Below are 20,634 nucleotides of genomic sequence, written 5' to 3' on the forward strand. Positions count from 1 at the left end.
AAGTAGTCTTCTGCTATTACAAGAATATTTTGAATTGAAATCTGGCCCCGACGAGGGTGCCCCTACATGAAATGCGATCCAACACAGAGGTTAGTAGATCCACTCCTGTTGTTTGAAGTTGGAGTGCACCGCGGTTGATTTTTTCGCCGTCTGTAGCAGTTTCTAGAACTTGAGAGTTTCCGGGGCCTGGTTTAAATTGGCTAAACCGGAAGGTGCCATGACTTAGTTCTTTGGGAGTACAACAGTTGTTTGATGAGCAGGCCGTTTATACATCTGGTGTTGCATTGCAAGGAGTGCAAAGAAAGTAGTTGCGAGGCTCTTTTTTGGGCAAACAGCGGTAATGTACCGGCACAACGGCTCTGCATAGAGGGAGGTAGTTGAGGCCTTCCATATCGGACGAGAGGGGCCTAATTGCATAAGTCATCTTTCGCTTAGTCTGCAGGAGGCTGAGGTAGCCTTTCTCAGAATACACGTGAAATGATTGTGCTAAGCACAGCGGTGGAAGTGCTGCACTATTTGCACCACACTGCACCAATCCGTTTCTGCTGCAACATCCTGCTCGAAAACGCATTATTGCATTGAAACTGCTACCAAACAGTCTCTGGTGCCTTCGTGTGCCGCTGTCATCTGTGACATGGTGCCCAAGCGAACTCCTATCATGATCATCACCTGGTGCACTCTCTATGATGCCGGTGACAGCAAAAAAAAATTGGTTTGCCGCACAGGTGAAGCAATAAATGCGATAGCAAGAAATTGTAATGTTTTATGAAGTAAGGCTAGCAGCTAACGCTTGGGTCTAATCTTGCGTAACTTTGCAAAACACTGGTAATATGGCAGGGAGCAAAGCGGTTTTCGTGCTGTCTGTTGTCTCAATGCAAAGTAAGTGGGCCATTCGCCAATGCTAGTCACCGTGCCCTTATGGTCAAAGTTTGCAGTTGCTGCTCAAGCAACACAGACCCCCCCCCCCCTCCCCCCGCGTCCTTTCGTGCTCCTTACAAAAAACGGGCGGCGCGTTTTCTCTCTGCTTGAGAAGCAATCGAGGGCAGGCCTCGCACGCGAGGTTATGTTATTGAGGCACCCTTCTTGCTACGAAGATGGCCTGCTCGTTTTATCTCTGCTTCAGCCGCATTTGTCCCCAACGCTTGTGTGCTTTTACTCGCGCGTAGGACATATGATGAACGGGTTGATGTTAACAATTTAGACTTTATACGGAAAATGATGGGGACTGCAAAAACCCGCCGAGAGTGTCCTTATAAATTGATATCACAATAAAAGTGAACATTTCAGTTCTCTGGTCTTTTCATTTGTACATGTCAGCAGTTGTGTTTTGTTAATGTGAACATTTAAAAAAAGTTCTCTAAGTGTAGTCAGGTTTCGCTACACTCACAGAAAAGATAGAGTAAAAAGGCCGTCTTTTTGTCTTATACAACAATAATCGTCATCTGGCTTGCTTACATTTCCTTTCTTGAAAACTCAGCGCTGGCCACTTTCCTGCCAAAAATGCTATGTCACACTGATAGCGCACATGCCGTTCGTGACCAGAAAGTGCCGGGAACGCGGCATTAATGCAAGGAAAGAAAGGTGAAATAAATGACGATTATTGTTGTGGGACAAAAAGATGCCCTTTTTACTCGATCTTTTCTGTGAGTGTCCATGTCTTATCTCTACGTTCCTCTCGGTTCTCATGTCATATGTGGCGCTTTAATGAGGGCCAGTCAGCTGCTATGTTTTAATGATGGTAACGTATATATGTGTATGTATGTATATATGTATGTATGTATGTATGTATGTATGTATGTATGTATGTATGTATACGTATGTATGTATAGATATATATATATATAATCCACTGGAATTTTGAGTGTTTAACAAAAAGAGAAAATTTCAATTAACAATGATGTTTCACCCTAAAAGTCTGCTCCAAAACTAACTTGCATTGCACTAAGACATACCTTTTGATGCTCCAAAGCTGCTCAAAAACTCCCCTTTTACCGCTCCAAAGCTGCTCCTCCAAAACAGCATTATTCCTGCTCCAAGAGACTGAAGCCCGCTTCTACCCCTGTGAGCGCTGGTGCATTTGATCTTTTTCTATCAATTCGTTTGATCTCTTTGCAACTGCTGTAATGGCGGTTTTGTTTCCCAGGGTCTTCAAATGGTCTGCGATTTTTGCTTCACGACTGCCTTGGCGCGCAAGGTGCTTGCTCCAGCTCTTTGTGGCAGACACTGCAGAATTTTTGAAATGTAATGTAACAATCTGTGCATTATGATATTGTTAACTTTTCATGAACAGTAGCAAAGAGCACGCTTGTTTTGTCATTTAAAGCACTTTCCAATCAAAATTCATTTCAGAATATGCAACAGCGGCCATCACCGAAACAAACTCATCGGTGCAATTTTGATGGTTCCAGACCAAGAAAGCACTCCGCTGCTGCGAGCGCGAGGAACATGTTGATTGCTCACCGCTGACCGTTATTTGCCGTGAAATCGGGCTATAGGTGGCAGCACCGTCGATGCGTTAGTGTGGATAGGCGGTTGGCGGCTTGTATACAAATTTACGCAGCGGTGCTTCGCCGTAGGCAGTTTGAGTCGATTGTCGGCGAATGAAGCACGTTGACTGCAGCCTAATGGTGATATATACGTCCCCCATTGCCACATTAATGCGCGAAGCCGAACTAACACATGCGCCGCTTGTGTGTGCACACAAGCGGCGTATGTGTTTTGTTGATACAAAACACATGCGCATGATACAAAACAAATTGATACACTCAGCGTGCACTCAGCTAAAACAAAACAGCTCTTGGATTTCCGTTTAAAAGACTGTTGCCATGGCATTTTCTAAAGAAAAGAGAGAAAGAGAGGCTTTCAACTGGACTCTGTTATATTGTCAGTGAAACAAAAACACAAGTTTTTAGGAGTCATATGTGACAAGAAACTTAAATTTCTTACACAGTCTGAAGACTAAAGCAATTAAGCCGTCCAATGTCCTCAAGTCCTGTCCCGAAAGTGCCGTGGCTCTGGCTGTAAATTCCTCTCATATCTGCTGTTTACTGGTATTTAGTAAATTTGACTAGGGTAGTGTAACATTCGGTTCAGCCAGAATGTACCTTAAGCGGCTAGACCTCATACATAACAAAGTGCTACATTTGTCAACCTGTGCCTGTTCCTGGCTTGTACTTGGAGACTAACAAACAGCTCTTGGACAACAGAGGAATGTAACTCATGCTTACGCGCATCCTAAAAGTTTGTTCTTCAGCAGACCACATATGCTGTAACGTTATCACATGCTTCAAGAAACAAGTACACTACGTGAACAAGCCAAATGTGATAAGATCACTGACACTTAAAAATTTTCAGATTTCACGTTCACTCTTGTTTCTCCCTTTGGCAATGACGATCGCTGATTTGAAATCTGGGGCGCAGCCGCAGCCTTAGCAATGCTGTGAGGCCTTCGTGAGGCCTTCGAAATCGGGAAGCAGGGCAAAGCATGTGTGAGTGAACCCTCGGTTTTCCTCACAGATAAAAAATTCGCTTTTCTAGATAGCTGGTAAGCTTCGCGTTGGATTTTTTTCAGTGTTTCACACGTTCCATGCTTTGTACTGTTAGGTGTGTAACTTTGACATGGCTCAGGTGTCCTGTTACGCATGCGCTGCTGATTCATGTGTGGGGGTGTGTGCAATTCTTCAATAATCATTCAGCTGTAAGTCCAGTGCCTGTCCTGTCTGGTTGTTCTTCTTCATTGTCTTCGTGTGGTTTTTCGCTGGTTTCATCTTCCGATTACTATGAACCAACTCGCCCAGAAGGCTATGTTACTGAACCTTTTTTTAATTCATTCCATTGTTGGGGTGATGTGTGTCTGTGTTTGCGCAGGTGCTTTAGTTTACACTTCAAGTTCATAACCCCTCTCATAACTGCAGATTTTTACATCTTGTGCGCACAGCTCTGTTTGGAATTCGCAACTTCCACGGCCTATAGGTGGCGCGACTGTTCATCCAACATGGCGGTCGTTGAGATTATCGGCCCGCTGCAGACGATTTAGGAACGTACATGTTTGGCGAAGAGCTCAGTTCTTTGCGCTTCGGCTGCACTCCGATGTATGTTTTAGTGAAAGCAGGGTTGCGGTGACATATTATAATAAGTAAAGGAATGTCGGGTACGTAATTGGAACCTCATTAGGAAGATAAATATGCACACAATTGTAAATAAAGCAAACACACTAGTCGCGTTGCTTGCGGCGCTTAATCGCGCGTTGCAACCCCTGCTGTGTTGTTAGCACGATGTGGTAGTAGGAGACTCAGTAAAGATGTCTCAGTAATATCAGAGACAATCTCGGAGACATGCTTTATCTCATTTCTGCTTGCATTGCATTCTGCCGCGTAGCTAGCTCAGCTCCATTCAAAGCACGAAGTAATGTAAGTAAACGAAAAAAAAAAAAGATGTGTTGCCCTTCGAGACCGAAGCACAAGAACCACTTGAGGCATGTGCGATTATCGGAAATACGATTTTATTGCGCTTTCTTGGTAAAAAGAGAAAAAAAAAATCAGCGGAATGCCACAATAGGTCGACAAGCAGCGAATGAAACCAGCGCGAGACGCAATTTTCACGTTTAAGATGTGACGTTCCTGTTATCATCCTACGCTTTCGGTGTTTATGAGAAGTGCAATAAGTAACATCGTACGGGACAGGGACGAAAAAACAGCACCATCAGCAAGTAATACCGAACAAAAAGAGCTGGAGATGTGAAGGTCACGGAGGCACTTCACAGCCACTTCAGACGTGGAATGGTGCGATGGACGCTTTGAAAGCGGACTTTTCATTATATTCTAGAGGTGGAACGCATTCCTAATCAGTTCTGGTACTGTCTGCACAGCGACTGTGTCGAGCGGAGGAACGAAGCGCGAGAAAGGTGATATGAGGTAGTAGACATATACTCAAACACAAAATTGGATTCTACATACATTCATGGGCCTTGGTTATTTGCTTGCGAAGTCTAACCCGCTTAACCACTCACGGGTTTTCGAGGCGTTAATCTGAAGGGGAGGCTTTTGCTTTGCCTCCCGCTGTACGATGTGAGCACCGAGGCCCGCAGTAAAATCAGTTGCCTTTTTCTTTTATTTTCCGTTCACATTGAGGAGCCGAGAGTGTCACGTATCGAGACCGTGCACACCGTCGCAAAACGACCCCAAACGAGACAAAACAAGTGGCAACATTCGCTGACTGAAGCGGGTCCAACATTTCAATAATCTCAACAGAGCTTCCGGCGGCCACCACTCGGCGGCGCCACGGTACCTGGAAGTTGCGAATAAAATGCTGAATACAGTATTTGACAGAATCTTTAAGGCTCGTCCACATGTTTTCAACGTGACTATTTGTGTGATCTTCTAGTGTAGTGCTAAGGCAATCAATAATATCGTTATCACTGCAACGTGTGTAATCCTTGACATGAACAACCTTTTATTTGTTGCAGCATTAGCAGAGTTAACATCCAAACAAAAAGAAAGCAAGCTGTGATCAGAAATACCAGGTTCTACTCTTAAAACTCCTGACAAACAGTGCTGTCCAATAAAGCCTAAGACGGCATTTGCACATGTGTATAGTCGCGGACAACTTTTTTTTGGCAATGAGGGGAAGGCTACAGGGCCGAACTACGCGTGTGCTGCCGCTGAAGAATATAGTCCCGCAATTGCGTCCGTGTTTTCTGCATGAGAATAAAAAACAACATTAATTTATTTTCTACAGGCCGCTGTTTGAAAAGAGGGTCAGCACGCACCAAGGAGATATTTATATTTGCTTTACTTTATGCAGTTTCATTTCGCGTTTTTGCATGTGTAGAAACGTCGCAATTTTTACGTGCACTTCACAGTCAAAATGGCGTCATCTTCAGGTGAGCGCTCGTCACCCTCCAGCTTTTTCAACGAATTGCCGAAGGAGCTTGTGACGAATTTCACTAACAAATGGCTGTCTAAGCCTTTGACGGCCGCTCAGATAATCAAACGGCTGTCACAGGAGATACAGAAGGTTCACAAACCAAAACTAAACTTGAAATGCGCGTTGAACTGGACTAATTCGCGGAGCAGTACATGTGCAGTGGCTTCGCCCCCGTAGCCTTTCCTTCATTGCCAAGAAAAGTTATCTGCGAGTATAGTCACTGCAACCTGCTCTAGATTTAGTGCCAACATAATATCTAACACAGCATCACCATGATCACACTAACCATACACAAGTTTACTCCAATCAATACCAGGCACGTCAAAATCACCTGACATGACTACATTTTTCCAATTTAGCGAGAGCACTTTGTCGTACAATATAAGAAGATAAGACAGTTCAGAATCAGGAGCCCGATATACAGCACATGCTATAAATGAAAAACTATCCAGGGAAACTTTCACGAACAAACTTTCATGTTCGGTAATTTGAGACAAAAAGACTATAATTTTTATATCTAATCTGATCGCGCCTGTACATCTTATATCCAACAATTCCGACAACAAGCTCATCGATTGCTAGGCCAGAATTGACATTGTGCATATTTCTCACCTAGACCTGTACAATGATGTCATGCCCTTTTAACTACAGCTGTGCTAATAGCGAAAATTGTGGGTGCAAAGTGAATTCGCATAATGAAGATTGAGTGCGAATCGAATAATTTTTGAATATTTCTCAAATATTTTTCTAATACTTCGAAGCAAAATTACAGAAAAAAGTTGCAGAGAATCCCTAAGTATGTTCTTACGAGACAGAAACAATTGCTAGTCACAAACATGGTCAAAGAAGATATTTATTCCTAAGGGGGGGTGTGGCTTTCGTATCGCGAAAAGCAACAAAAAAAAATCGATTTTCGAAAATTGCATTTTCAGTTTCTGTAGCCCTTTTTCTGATTCCAAAATATCGTCACTGAAAACTGTACAAGTGCGGTAAAAATTTGTTGTGCTTATCGAGGTGGCAAAAATTGTTGCGGAAATCACAAAAAAAAAACTGCGTTAAAAAACATTATGCCTTATGGAAGAGATGGCACAAAGAATATATTTTAGAGCTGCCATCAGTGAGCTGATGCCATCTGATGCTATTTAGAGCTGCCATCAGCTCACTTCCTTGCAGTGAAGCAAAAGTAGGAGACATCGTGCTTACCATGAACAAGAACTCTTTTAAAGCTTTTGTTGGATCTGGCTGTAATCGAAGAGACATTTCCGGGCCATGACAATCACGTTTGTGTCTCTTGAGAAGGCAAGCCAGACAGAAAAAAAGTATGAATGGCTGTGCAGTACCTCTACTGCTTGAAGGCCAGTGTTGTAGGCGTTACTGAAAAAAAGTAACTAAATACGTTACTCGTTACACTATAAAAAAAGGAACGAGTTACCGCCCTACGTTACCTACAAAAAAATGTAACGCGTTACCGTTACCGAAAAATAGTAACGGACGTTACCTCTGCCGTTACTCCGCAATCATAAATTTTAATCGATGTGTCTTTGCTGCACGAACCTACAATAACAATAATTTAAATCTGAAATTTATGTTTCACGTACAACTTCTAACCCAAACAACGAATATACCCAAAATGCTGATTTAACGAGTATTGCTTGCACAAATGTACCGGACCTTAGCAATGGTATAGTGGCTTAAAGTTGCCTTTAGAGTTACGTGTAATGGCTTCTGACTCTGACACATGGTGAAGCCATTTTTCTCAAGGTGACATTATACAGAATATGAGATTCAATCATCAACGCTATTCGCAAAGAAGGCATCAATGAAATCTCAAGAAATTTACAATAATTCTGATGGTGTGCTTCTGCTAGCAAAATAGACGCGCGAATTTTGTAGTAGTAAAGAAATGCTTAAATGGGCTAGTCACGTAAAAATATATCTGTGCATAAACATTTTTTGTTTACTTTAACCTGCACAATTACCGCAAAAATTGCGAGTGTTTATGTGAGGGTGTTCAAGATCAGCCTCACTCGCTCAGGAGTTCAATAACCAGAAACTTCGCTGCAGTTGCAGATAGAAAAAGCAAAATTTATTTTTAAAACAAAGTTGATAAGCCTTATCAACTTTGTAGTTACTATAAAATGTCGCATATTTAGACATTTTTCAAAAACAGTTTCCTTAGCTCTACAAGTTTCAAACAATGCTACTTTACTCTTTGTTTCGCATACATTTCATACACAAAATATCTTCTTTGTAACGATAATACTTGTTTACAACGTCGTGAACTTTCGAGAACGGCAGGTAATGAAATTGGTCCCTCCGGGTTGAATATGTTTGATATTTTTTCCCTCGTAAATTATGCAGTTAATACGGAAATTAAGTTCCTTTTCGGGCTACTGGCATGGGACATGCAAAAATATAAAAAACTCAATGAAATCTAAAATATTTATTTTCGGATCCGTGGAATCCGTGGAATCACCCGCGGATCCGTGGAATCACCCGTTTGCAATAACCACGATTAGTACACTAACTGCGGTAATGTCTGCCGTGTTCAAGCTACCTGTAACCGTGGTTAGCAGTAACCGTAGTTAGCTTAACCGCGGTTAAGGCTGTTCGTGTGACAGCGGTATTAAGGTAGTGAGTAAAAAAAAAAGATTTTTTGCGTTACAAGAAAAAGTTCTACGTTTCGCGTCCCGCTCGCATTCTTTTTCAGGCTTTTCTTCCAGCCGGGGGTCACGCCAATTCTCCACAATAAGGCAGACTCTCGATCGGCAGCGCACCTGTAGACCGGTTGACGTTACCGGCTGTCGCTTGGATGGGGCAGAATTCCACACAAAGCCGCTTAAGTCGACGGCGCGGGAGTTGTCGAATTCGATGCGGTGGTCGTTTACCATGCTATGCTCAGGGAGTGTACTCCTTTGTCACGCGAACTTGCGGACATCGTTTTTATGCGCGTGGTATGGAGTAAACCAGCCCTTGCGCTTTCTCTTCGGACGGCCTGTCTTTTGGGCACGAAAAGGCGCAGGTGCCAGCAATCCATCTGCTACATCAACTTCCACGAGAAGCATGTCCGTACAGCTTCTCATGGCGAATTATGCGGCTTTCATCAAGCTTTGTGTGGCGATGGCCCAAACCTCCGCACAAGGAGTCGGCGCGTCGTAAGAAATTGGTCCCCACAATTTCCACACAAAAAAAAAATAAGCGATTCCGCCCGCGCTTTCTTTGACAATGCCTGGCAGGCCGACAGCAGTCCGACGCTGCGACAAAAGAATTTGTCGGGGTGAGCTCTGAGAAGACGGCACCCCCAGGATGAAAAAGTAACGAGTAACGTGAAACCACATGTTACCGAAAAATGTTAACGTAAGTACGTTACCCGTTACAGTTTCTAAATTGTAACGAGTACGTTACTAAGTTACCGAAAAAAGTAACGCGTTATCGGTAACGCCGTTACTTGTAACGCGTTACCGCCAACACTGTTGAAGGCTAACCACTGTGTTAGCCAAGAGGTGTTGGAGATTCATGCTCATGAAGAAAAGGAAGATTTCTCGAAGCTCCTTGTGCATGCCTCTTCTTTAATTTTTTTCCCCTTTTCTGCTCTAATCAACGCCATCGTGGTGTAGACGGGTCTCTGATCATTGTCATTCCTCAAACCCTCTGTGCTGCGTTAGCTTGACCGGTGCTGACTGACAACTGCCAAATGAATATTCCCTGTAACATCATTTGTTATTTCACTGAACTTTAAACAATCAATATAATTATTACCGTGGATGTTTTCGCGATAATGAAATTGGCCACTGACGGTGTTGATCCCTTTGACATTGTAGTTTGCCGAGAGGTGAGTGAAAAATTGCAACTGTCTTTGAACCAAAATTGCAAATTCCCTGCTGCATGCATTGCAATAATAATTGGTCCACGTGTTTACGGGAGCCTTGAATACTGATAGGCAGTGTTTTCTGACGTTTAAAAAGGTTTTTACAAACTAAATTTCTCTCTTCAAACAGGCTGACGTAACCAAGATGGACGTACTGGGTAACAACAGCCTGCACCTGGCAGCGCAAACAGGTGCCACCTCTGCAGTTTTGTCACTTGTTGAGAAATATGCCCTAGACATCAACAGCATCAACTCTTGGGGACAGACTCCTCTGCATTTGTCTGCCAAGGCAGGTTTATGCTAGAAAAATGTCTTTTGCATCAGAGAGCTAATTTGTACATATCTTCCAGGTAGGCCAAGATGATGTGGTTAAACTGCTAATTGACCTGGGTGCTGTATGCAATGTCAGAGATAACAAAGGTCGCACAGGTAAGCATGTATGCTGCCAACTCTGCACGAAGCTGTAATTTTTCAATGCAACTATGAGTCGGTCTTCAATTCTGTACATTAGCTGTTATTTTAACGCGATAGTGTTAAAGAGCTCGTTTTGCAGAAATTCCGGTGTCAGCATCGGTGACGGTGTCATTGGTTGTGAGCGAAAAATCACCATCTTGTCCATGACCAGAAAATCGAGAAAGATGAAAATAAAATAAATAAATAATAAATAAAAACTTCATGCCCGAGTGACAATCGAACCCAGGCCCTCTGCGTGGCAAGCAGGTGTTCTACCACACAGCCGCGCTATTTCTTGAAACCGCTGCGAAAAAAAAAACACTATATAAATGTCATGTAGTGGAAGGAGTCTCCTTAACGCATGTAATATTGCGTGGCAAAAGCATAGAATCATGCCAGGCATCAAAGCATGTGAATTGCGCAACGAGTGGGTGTTTTAAAGGCCCACCCATTACAAAGCACTCAGACATATTTAATCATAATCATCAGCAAAAGCATCAACGAAGTGAACAGCTGCGTAGGATCAGGTGTTGCCTTACGGACGCATAGTGGGCCCTTCGCTGATTTGCAAAAGGAATAATGGCGTAGCGGGCACTTAACAACTGTACTTGCAGTAGGCATTCCAGGATACTTTGAAACGGCCAATGTTACGCACACAGCCGTTCGTTTCCTTATGGCACGGTTGAGGCATGCACCGAGAACCGAAGTCATGGGCTAGCAATTGGGAAGGCAACGCGCATGGGGCCCGTTTACGCTATCGCGTTCTACTCTTGAAGGCCAAGCTCAAGCGTCCTCCAAGTTTTTGTCTAAGCATTTTATTTACATGGACAATTCCATCTGAGATGCTAAATTTTGATGCACCCTATCAACTGGCTGTAGAAATGCCATGTTTTTAAATGTGATCACGAGATTGTCGAATAATATTCATTATCCCCCTTCAGGCGGGTGCACAATGGTGCATGCCACGAGTGTAAATATCAAAGCAGAAATGAAAATTGAAAATGTGCTACACATACATTTTGACTCACTTCTGATGCTGCAAACATGAAAACATGTTCAGTGGTTTTGAAAGGAGTTGCAGACTCTTGCGATTGTGTGTTTGTACCATTGCCGCTTGAAGCTGTATAAACTGGAGAAATTTGTAGATATGTAAAAAGTGAGAGAGGCGGAGAAGATTCATTGGATATCAGTGATGGAAAAAAAAGAAAATGAGTAACTATGGCAAAGCATTTATGGCAATTTAAAGGGAAGGACTTTACTGCTTGAAGTGAGGTTGGGTTACCTTAGAGTGCTTAGTTATAAGATTCAGTAAAGAAGGAGATACTTATATTTGCTGTGGGAAAGTTAGGAAAATAACAGAGCACGTTTTAGTTGAATGTGGATATACATGCCCAGTTGTATGTTTTAGCAGTGGCCTGCCTGACTCTCATAGTTTAAAGGGATGGCACAGGAAAGATGGAACGTGTCCATGATACAGATCAGCAGAAGGCATTTGGAGGTGGAAGGAAAACAGCGCAAAAGACGGAGCACAAGAAGAAGGAAGACACAAACAACGCTGACTTACAACAAATGTTTATTTGTCAACACTGCTCAATATTTGTCAACACCGTGTACAAACACAGCCAAGCATCCACTTTAGCCGCATTTGGAGGATTGCTTGCGAAAAAGCAGAGGGTATGGACGAACTAGATAGCTGGAAACCAAAGTATCGTAAAAAGCAGAAATTTATGCTATGAATTTAGAGGGTTTTGTGTGTTGGAGAAAATATTAATTCAGGCAGGCAGAGCATTAGGCAGAACTAAAATTATATTGTGTAGAGGTCACCACAGTTAGCCTACATGTTAGACTACCACCGGAATGTGGCACCTCCTGCAACTTGTGTGTATATTATATTGAATTAGAATATTGGGCGCGAAGCCCAACACTGGAAAAGCTGGCACTAGACGTCAGCGTGATGTGCTTGGCAGGATCAAGTGCTAACAGTGGCAGCGTTGTCTGCTTTGGGAGCACCATCGCGTGCTGAAGACAGAAAATCGGGATATGCCACCTTTGCTGTAATTCTGATTAAGTGGGCAGGTTTCCCCGCTTTGACTTTGCACTTGACAACACCTGAAAGTACAACAATATGTAGTAGCTATCTTCGAAGGCGCCTGATATGGTGCTATGTTATGGCCAGCGCTCAGGGCCGCACAGCAGGACATATGCAATGAAGCCCACTGTCAGCCTTCACACGTGTTCACGGGTTAAGAAGCTGCATGAAGCTTGGATTCTGAAACTTGGAACTTGTAATTAGCCCTTTCTCACCGAGTTTTTTCTCCAAAAGCAATACTAAAATAATTTTTTTTATTTGCCTATGTGATTCTATGTAACTTGAAACAACTAAAGAACTATTTGAAGGTGTGTTATTCGCAAGATACAAGCAAAATGTTTTTTTAAACATGCAGAGGATTGATTTCACTGCACTGCAGCACAAAAAGTGCCCTAGCCTTTCCAGTCTTTGGTGCAGAAAATCTCTTTGAAACTTAAAAGATAATGCACAGGGACAAGAGAGCCTGAGAAAAAAAAAAAAGATGGCTGATCCCTCCGTCATAGGAATCAGTATAACACGAAAGTGAAACGTGTTGTCATAGAAGTAGTTGATTGTTTATTAGCGCCAAGAACGAACACTGGCGGCATGGTAGTCGTGGCGATGTGACGTCACGGCAAGGACTCGCCTGCTCCATGGCCGAGGATCACCTTTTTCTGCGCCCAGCATGTACCCGCTCTTTCGCGTTACGGTGGTGATTATTCCTTCTTTTTGCGATGAAAATCTCCCAAGGTAGAAGTTTTCACTACTAGCGAAAGTTAATTAACCTTTAGAAAGTTTGGATAACATAGCTTATAATGCGCAAACTCCCATTTGAACGGAAGATTCACTGTGAAAATGGTGATTCAGGCCTGCAAGACATTCGTTCTTTTCACAGTGTACTGCAAAAAATCGTTGCTAAAAAACATTTACGTTAATGGTTCTAACTTCATTACAACTTGGCATAAACTCTACGGTTAAAACACGTGTCCCGAAGTATATTACAAATGAAATTAGGATGTTATCAATTCACTAACTACATTGCGGTTTAGCTTACACGTTATGTCTGCCTCTGCAAGTAATCTAGGTAATTTGACAGAATTGAGCTTTCTGTTACAGGAGACTTTAGATGAATCCATCTATCGTAAAGGATCACTTGACATATTCAGAAAATAAACAAAATAATATTGGCGCACACACGACGGTTTCGGAAATGCAGATATGTTGGTATACTTGGATTATGTAAACATTTCTTCTTAACAGTCGTCAGGGGTTATGTGGTCGGATACCCTGATTTGAATTAACTGCTGGTCCAGTCAACCACCGCATCACAAACGGTAATATTTAATTCACGTGGGAGCACTGATGATATCAATCACTTGCAAAACAAATGCCAGAAAGTCGAATGAGCGTTCTGAACTGTTTCGATCGTACGCTCAACGACGTGGCCCACGTAATATTTAAACGTCTTTCGCCTCAATGCGTCAATGCCTGGTTTTGGACGTCATGTCCACATACAGGTTGGTGATGCTCGGGGTAATCAAATGCAAGGAAAATTTATTTACGGGCTGGCTATCTAAACGGGTACGTACGAGTGTAACAGTGCCGTTGATACGATCCTGCATGAAGACATGATCTGACAGCAATAAAGAGTTTCTGCAATTAACCTCAGCTTGATTTTGTAGTGCAATGAAGCCCCGAAATTATTGCGAGGAAAACACGAGAAAACAACATGGGTGAGCGAGTACACAAAAAAAAAACCTAACATAAAAGCTGCAGCGGCATTCTCGGGCGAGCGCTTTCGAGATATTTTGCAAGACTCGATACTGCATGCCATTTTATAACAGTGAGTGGGGCTCGGCACACTGGCAAAAATGCTGTCCCCAGATATGCGCATGCATTCGATGCAAATAACACTTGTGGAGGCGAAGCCATTCTATATATATCTTGAAGGAATCGGCCGTGAACAACGCAACCTATGATGTAAATAAGGTGTCTTATGAGTCAAAACCACTCAGTAGAATAATTTTGGTCGCCTTCCATTTTTTTAACTTGCTGCTGTATCTAAGCACATGCATGTTCTTGCTGTTCACCCCCGTCGGAATGTGGCTGCCGTGACCAAGAATCGAACCCATCCACAGTGTTAGCAGCGCGACACAGCAAAACCTGATCGCCCCTTTTAAAATGTTTACGATGGAGCGCGGGCACTGTTGGCGATTGTACTGAAAAAGTGGATAGCTTTTTATTGTTTTACTAGGAACAATATCGATGCTGTTCTCATCTTTCATTTGCATCTTGAGACAAGCAAAACGCAAACAGCGGAACAGCGAACGAAGCGAGCGCATGCTACGCCACGGCAGGCTTCGAAGAGTCCGTGCCTAGACGTCATCTAGGCTTCCCCGGGAGCCAGGCGGTGCCATCCCAACTTCTCGGGGATAATAGTGCATTGGTATATTAGAGCCTGTACAATGTCTATTGTTGTTTGGCAGATATAGCACCGCTTGATGTGGACGCACCGAGGTCGACACCTGGCGGCACATCTCCACAGACGACTAACGCCCATGATCATAATTTAACCTTTGCGGTAGCTGAAGTTGTCAAGGTATACCTGGACACCGCATATGGTGAAACCACAAAGATGGCACCAACAAGCACACTGTAAACACTGATATTCTATATGCACTCCTTCAAAGCTTTGTGAAACATGAAGAGAAAGGCGACAAACATCGTGTCTTTCCTCTAGCCTGGCCTTTAATTCTCATAGGGCAAGCAGGGAACGCGGTGCGACAGCCAGGCAAGTGTTGGAGACCTGTAAGCACATAGTAAACACTGATACTCGATATGCACTCCATCAAGTGTCGTGAAACATGAAGAGAAATGCGATGCGTGTCATGTCTTTCCGCTAGCCTGGCCGTTAATGCTCACAGGGCAAGCGGGGAACGCGGTGCGACAGCCAGGCTATAGTGTACTAGCCAGGCAAGTGTCGGAGAGCTATTTTTCGACATGGATGGACGGTATGAGTGAGGCTTGCGCTAAAGCGGCCACGTCACGGTGTGTTCATGCATTGACGAAATTACACTTCCATTGGAAACGCGCCGAATGGGACGGTCGTAGCAACGGCGTGTTGCCGGGGCTAATTGCGGAGGCAACGAAGTTTTTTTTTTCCAGCCTGGTGGCACACGTCACCGCCCCGTTATAAAGGGGACGCTCATAGCATCCATCCACGAGCACTGTGAGAGGAAAGTGTGAAAGATAAAAGGCGCGTCCATGGAGCCTCCGTTATGTGTTTGGCAGTAGCTGAGTGGGCTAAACACCTGCCATCGTCGTGGAATGAGAGGGCATGGGTTCAACTCCTGTCAACAGAACTTTTTCTTATAGCTTTTTTCTTTGCCATCTGATGGTGTTTATTTTCCTGACGTATTTCCGTGACGGAAATACGTCATAAAAATCTTGGTGGACCCCAGCATAAAACACTTTCGTGTTAAAAGAGCATTGGATGTGCCAGTGAGGGTTTATTTACGTATATTAGCATCCACTGCCGATACACTGAGCTGCGGTCGTCGTCCAAATCCGATTATTTAGAAAAAATATGCTGCTCTGTTTATTTGCTGCCACACTCGCATGAGAACCGAAATTCTTCATTCCGAAAAACTTTGGCAAACAAGCAGTTTTCATTTTCTTCTTCTGTCTTTCATTCCCCCCCCCCCCCCCCTTCCGCCCTGGACAGAGCTGTTGCCAGCACGCGCACACCACTTGCGCACAGCAGTGGACGCCATTTTCTAATTCGGGTTACCAGAATCTAGTCCTTTGGACAAAATGCATACTTTGAGCGTGTTTTTTTTAATTTTTACTGCACCATCTGTTCAAGCCAAAGAGAACAAGCAAGATGAATGAGGGTAGCTCAATTGCGGTGCTTCCAAATGCTTCTTTCAGTGTGGACGAGCCCAGCTCGTCTTTGGTAAGAGCCACGGAGAAAGAAGTACTTGAGGAGTAGAATCTCTAGGCCGCGGCAGCGCGAGAGGGCGGCGCAGTAGCGTCACGGCGGAATGCGGTTTACGCCGAAGCACGGCAGATGACGCTTTCAGCCTGCTGCCATCTTTTACATGCTCTTCTGTGGACACGACGCATAAAAATCGTGTTAGCGCCTCATACATTGTGAAATTTCTAAGATTTCTGTCTGTAACATCAATCGGTAGATATGACAGATATTTTAGCTGCAGTTACTAATCGATACTGCCAGAATTATAGGCCGTGCAGCGCTTGAAACGAACTGCTAGTAGTGGCCCCTGAGCAGACGACGTCTGCCGCCGTATGCACGCGCTCCTCGCTCATATGTTGTGCGCGTGCATACGTAGGTGGCCTTGGGAGGGAAAGTTCCCTTCGCGATTTGCTGGTTTCTTTCTCGTTAGCGCTCTGAGTGGCTTCCGCGCATTGCGCCGGCGGCGCCGACTCCTCGATGTTTGCGTGCACTTTTCACGCCGCGACAAAGGAGAGTGCAGATTTCGACTAGTGCTTCTTTAGGATGGGGCGGAAATATGTCGTGCCGAACTGCAGCAGTGAATACGCGTCCCGCAAGGACAAGGTAATTACCTTCAAAGTTCCGAGTGACTCAGTGAGGTTGGAAGCGTGGGCTCGCGCCATACCAAAAAAAAAAAAAAAAGCGACAGCTGACGCCTCGTGACTATGTTTGCGAGAAGCACTTTTAGGACAGTGACATAGATAGGCGGCGCTATTATGGCGAGACAAACCGAAACGGCCAGTGTTGTTACGAGACGCCGTGCCTTCAGTCTTTACGCGCACTGTCCCAGCTACTTGTCTGCTGTTCTCAAAAAAGACGTGAAACTTCGACCACCTGGGGTTTTGTAACGTGCACCTAAACGTAAGCACACGGGCCTTTAGCATTTTGCCTCCATCTAAATGCGGCCGCCGCAACAACCTAAATCTGAATTGATGGATACCTAATTCATTGAGTTCATGTTATCAAAAATTATATATTTTGCGTTGCACAAAATATATCACGCTGGTAGTTTTCCTGTATGTGACGCCATTTTTCTCGTTAATTTACTGAAAAAACTTGACTGCGCTTGAAAATATGGAGCCGGCGAGGACGCACAAACATTCATTCGGGCATGAAGCGCGAACGGAGACGAATGGTGGTGGTGGTAGTGGTTTGAAGAGGAAAAGGCGCCTAATTTCTGCTGCCCGGTCGGGAGCATGGCACAGCGCCGACGAATGGCTGAACCATTCGTCGGCGCTGCGCCATGCTCCCGACCGGGCTGCAGAAATTACAATGGCTGAACCGACGAGCTTCGTTGGAGATAGTGACTCTAGTTGGAGAGTGCGGTGAGAGCGACGCGTGCATTTTTCCTTCTCCGCTAGCGGACTCTCACGACAGAGGGCGCGTGAGAGCTGTGTAAATAAGGTATTAGGCCAACATAAAACAAGGAAGCTTCTTTTTTTTTTTTCTTCGAGCCTGGTGGCAGACATGTCACCGCCCCGTTACAAAGGGGACGCTCATAGCATCCATCCATCCATCCATCCGATTCCGTGACTTTATTAGGACGCCCGAGCGAGCGCAGTTTCGCCTCCTCAAGAATTCTTGCTCCGTGGTAAGAGCAGTACAAACCTCGTGGACGAGCTCGGCTCATCTGCGGTAGGGAGAGGGTTAACATCCATCGGCTACAACATATGCATGAAGATTTGTGCTTCGTGTAGGCCTGCGGTGTTCGGTGAGTAGCGGAAAGCGCTCATTGAAACGTTCACCGGTGCACGCTAGCTGGCTAATGGCAACTTTCTCCTGTTAGCTGGCTTCCATATCGACTTCGAAATCAGGTATACTCCCAAATTCAGCTTAGCAAAACGTTTTCTTGGGCTAGTCGGTTCATGACTTCTGTAGAAAAATTGTAGTGCAAAACAAGGACCGAAAAAGAACAGGACTGGCGCTAACTTGTAACTGGAAGTTAGCACCAGTCTCGTGTCCTTTGTCGGTCCTTGTGTTGTTTTGCACAATTTTCCTACAGATCCCAAATTCAACTTACCGTATTTACTCGATTCTACCGCGCCCTCCATTGTAACGCGCACCCGTTTTCCGCGACGGGAAACTGGCCCTCCTTTTGTCCACAGAAACTTTTTCGTGAAGCTTTGCTGTAAAAAAAATCTGCTTCTGTTTGCGCCAGTCTCGCACGCACGTTTCGGGAACTCCGAACGACCGCGATGCGGCCCGATTTCCGTCCGTCTCTCTGCACATGTAATAACTATTCTTTTAAATGCGGCATCGTGGTACACTAGTCGTATATTTGGAGTCGGCACTTCCATGCCGTCGATGCGAACGCAGAACGGGATGACAATCTCCTCAGCACACGTACGAACTGAAAAAAAAAAAAATGACAGAAATGGCCAAGGTAGCCATAGCCAAGGCGCGTAGGAGGCGGCCATTTTGAAATGTCGATGGCAATACGATAACCGAGTTTCTTTTTTTTTTCGGTACTCGATTCTAACGCGCATGCGATTTTTGGACTCTTTTTCCCGGAAAAAAGGTGCGCGTAGATTCGAGTAAATACGGTAGCCCATAATGAGAAAAAGCACAACTTGAACAGAGACTCAGAAAGAACACAGGACCTTAAGGGGGCAGACTGGTCTTTGGGACTGAAAAGTGGTAAAATATTCCATTTTTTAAACATTCAGTGATGTGATTAACTGAAGCTGTTTTGGAGCAGGAAAAGGTCTTTTGGAGCAGCCAAAAACACATTTTGGAGCAGCTAAAAGCTCATTGCCGAGTGGAAAAATGGACCCTGTGAAGCAAAACAGTCAAATAAGGAGGAACTCTTTTGAAGTAAACAGTTCTGTACAATAATGGGTATTTGCATAACACCACTAGATCACCGAACAGCCCTGCAAGTGTAAACAGTGGCGTTGTGTTCTTATAATGGCTTAGAGTGGCCAAACAAACAACGCAGGTAGGGTTTCCTAACTGCAGTAGAATTTCGGTGATACGAATCTGAAGGGGGAGCGACCAGATTTGTATCGCCCAAAATTTTGTATCATGAAAAAACTAGCGAAATCTGTTTCCAAACCACGATATACGCACAAAACATTTATTTCTGTCAAAAGAACTGGCGTACGCCTTTCTGGGACACGTGAATGGACCAATAAGGGACGGCGCAGCTAGCTGCCGCGAAAGCACACGTCAAAGCTTCGCTTGAGGCCAACTGAAAACTAAGTGCCAAAGTCCGCTCTACACAGTGACATGCGAAGATCGACACGAACGCCGAAAGGCTTCGTGCTTTTTAGGGGTGAAGCAACTTAAGGCCGAGGCTTCTCCGTCCGTTTGGCATCCGTGCGCACGGCACAGCACCGTGTGAAATCGAAACATCAGGTTTAACAGTAGACTAATATCACTCATAATTGTGACAAAACAACATAAAACACCTGCAAGCACAAACCCTTTATACTAGTTGGCGACTTCAATGTACACATTATGGACCATAGGACCTAGCTTTTTTCGTCGACTCTCACTTGGTGTCCGTGCGCACAGCACAGCACCGTGTAAAATCGAAACATCAGGTTTAACAATAGACTAATATCACTCATAATTGTGACAAAACAACATAAAACACCTGCAAGCACGAACCCTTTATACTAGTCGGTGACTTCAACGTACACATTATGGACCTTAGGACCTAGCTTTTTTCGTCGACTCTCACTGTCTGCTGTCACGGTATATAGAAAACCGTTGCTATAGTCAAAACATATGCGTGTATGAGAATCAAAAAGGTTTCCAATACACAAACATCAATCGTAATTGTGACGTTCGTCAATATAAAACGCCTAAAAGCACAATCCCTTTATACTAGTGGGCGATTTCAACGCAGACGTTATGGACCTTAGGACCTAGCGTTGTCTTTGACTCTTTATGTCACTCAATTTACATTATATGGGGCAACGCTCGGGTAACGTACGTTTACTCACCTTACTCACCCATACGATACCCAGAACTTCGCCCACTCGTCATGATTCACCTCGTGGAGATGCGTGGATTTTTTTACTATATTGTCTTTAATCTACCGCCGCGTTAGCCGCGTACCTTCGGAGCTCGTAGTCGCTACCGATGACCGCGTTGATAGCGACAGCGGTTGCGGCAAACGGTAGTTCCGTTTCAAATCCGCGTGTGCTGGCCGCACACGTGCCTTCAAAACTACGTCGTTTGTTGCTATCTGTGATCGCATCTGCCGCGGTTTTGTCTGCGGCATTTGCAGAAAGCAGCGTCGCTTTGACTGGGTGAGCGTTGGACGCGCGTGCACTTTCGGAGTTTCGTCGCCGCCAT

The 20,634-nt window shown here is 44.4% G+C and overlaps 1 protein-coding gene across 2 annotated transcripts in view; it reads left to right on the forward strand.

Moving 5' to 3' along the window:
• Window positions 1–20,634, forward strand: part of LOC119397025 (ankyrin repeat domain-containing protein 16) — a 115,698-nt gene that overhangs the window by 88,981 nt on the left and 6,083 nt on the right. For both annotated transcript variants that reach the window (XM_049417304.1, XM_037664450.2), the window contains 2 exons: window positions 9,924–10,086; window positions 10,148–10,222. In XM_049417304.1, the coding sequence (XP_049273261.1) occupies window positions 9,924–10,086; window positions 10,148–10,222 (238 nt within the window). The remainder of the gene's footprint in view (window positions 1–9,923; window positions 10,087–10,147; window positions 10,223–20,634) is intronic.

This window comes from Rhipicephalus sanguineus, chromosome 6 (genome assembly GCF_013339695.2).
Source record: "Rhipicephalus sanguineus isolate Rsan-2018 chromosome 6, BIME_Rsan_1.4, whole genome shotgun sequence".
Taxonomy (NCBI): Eukaryota; Metazoa; Arthropoda; class Arachnida; order Ixodida; family Ixodidae; genus Rhipicephalus; species Rhipicephalus sanguineus.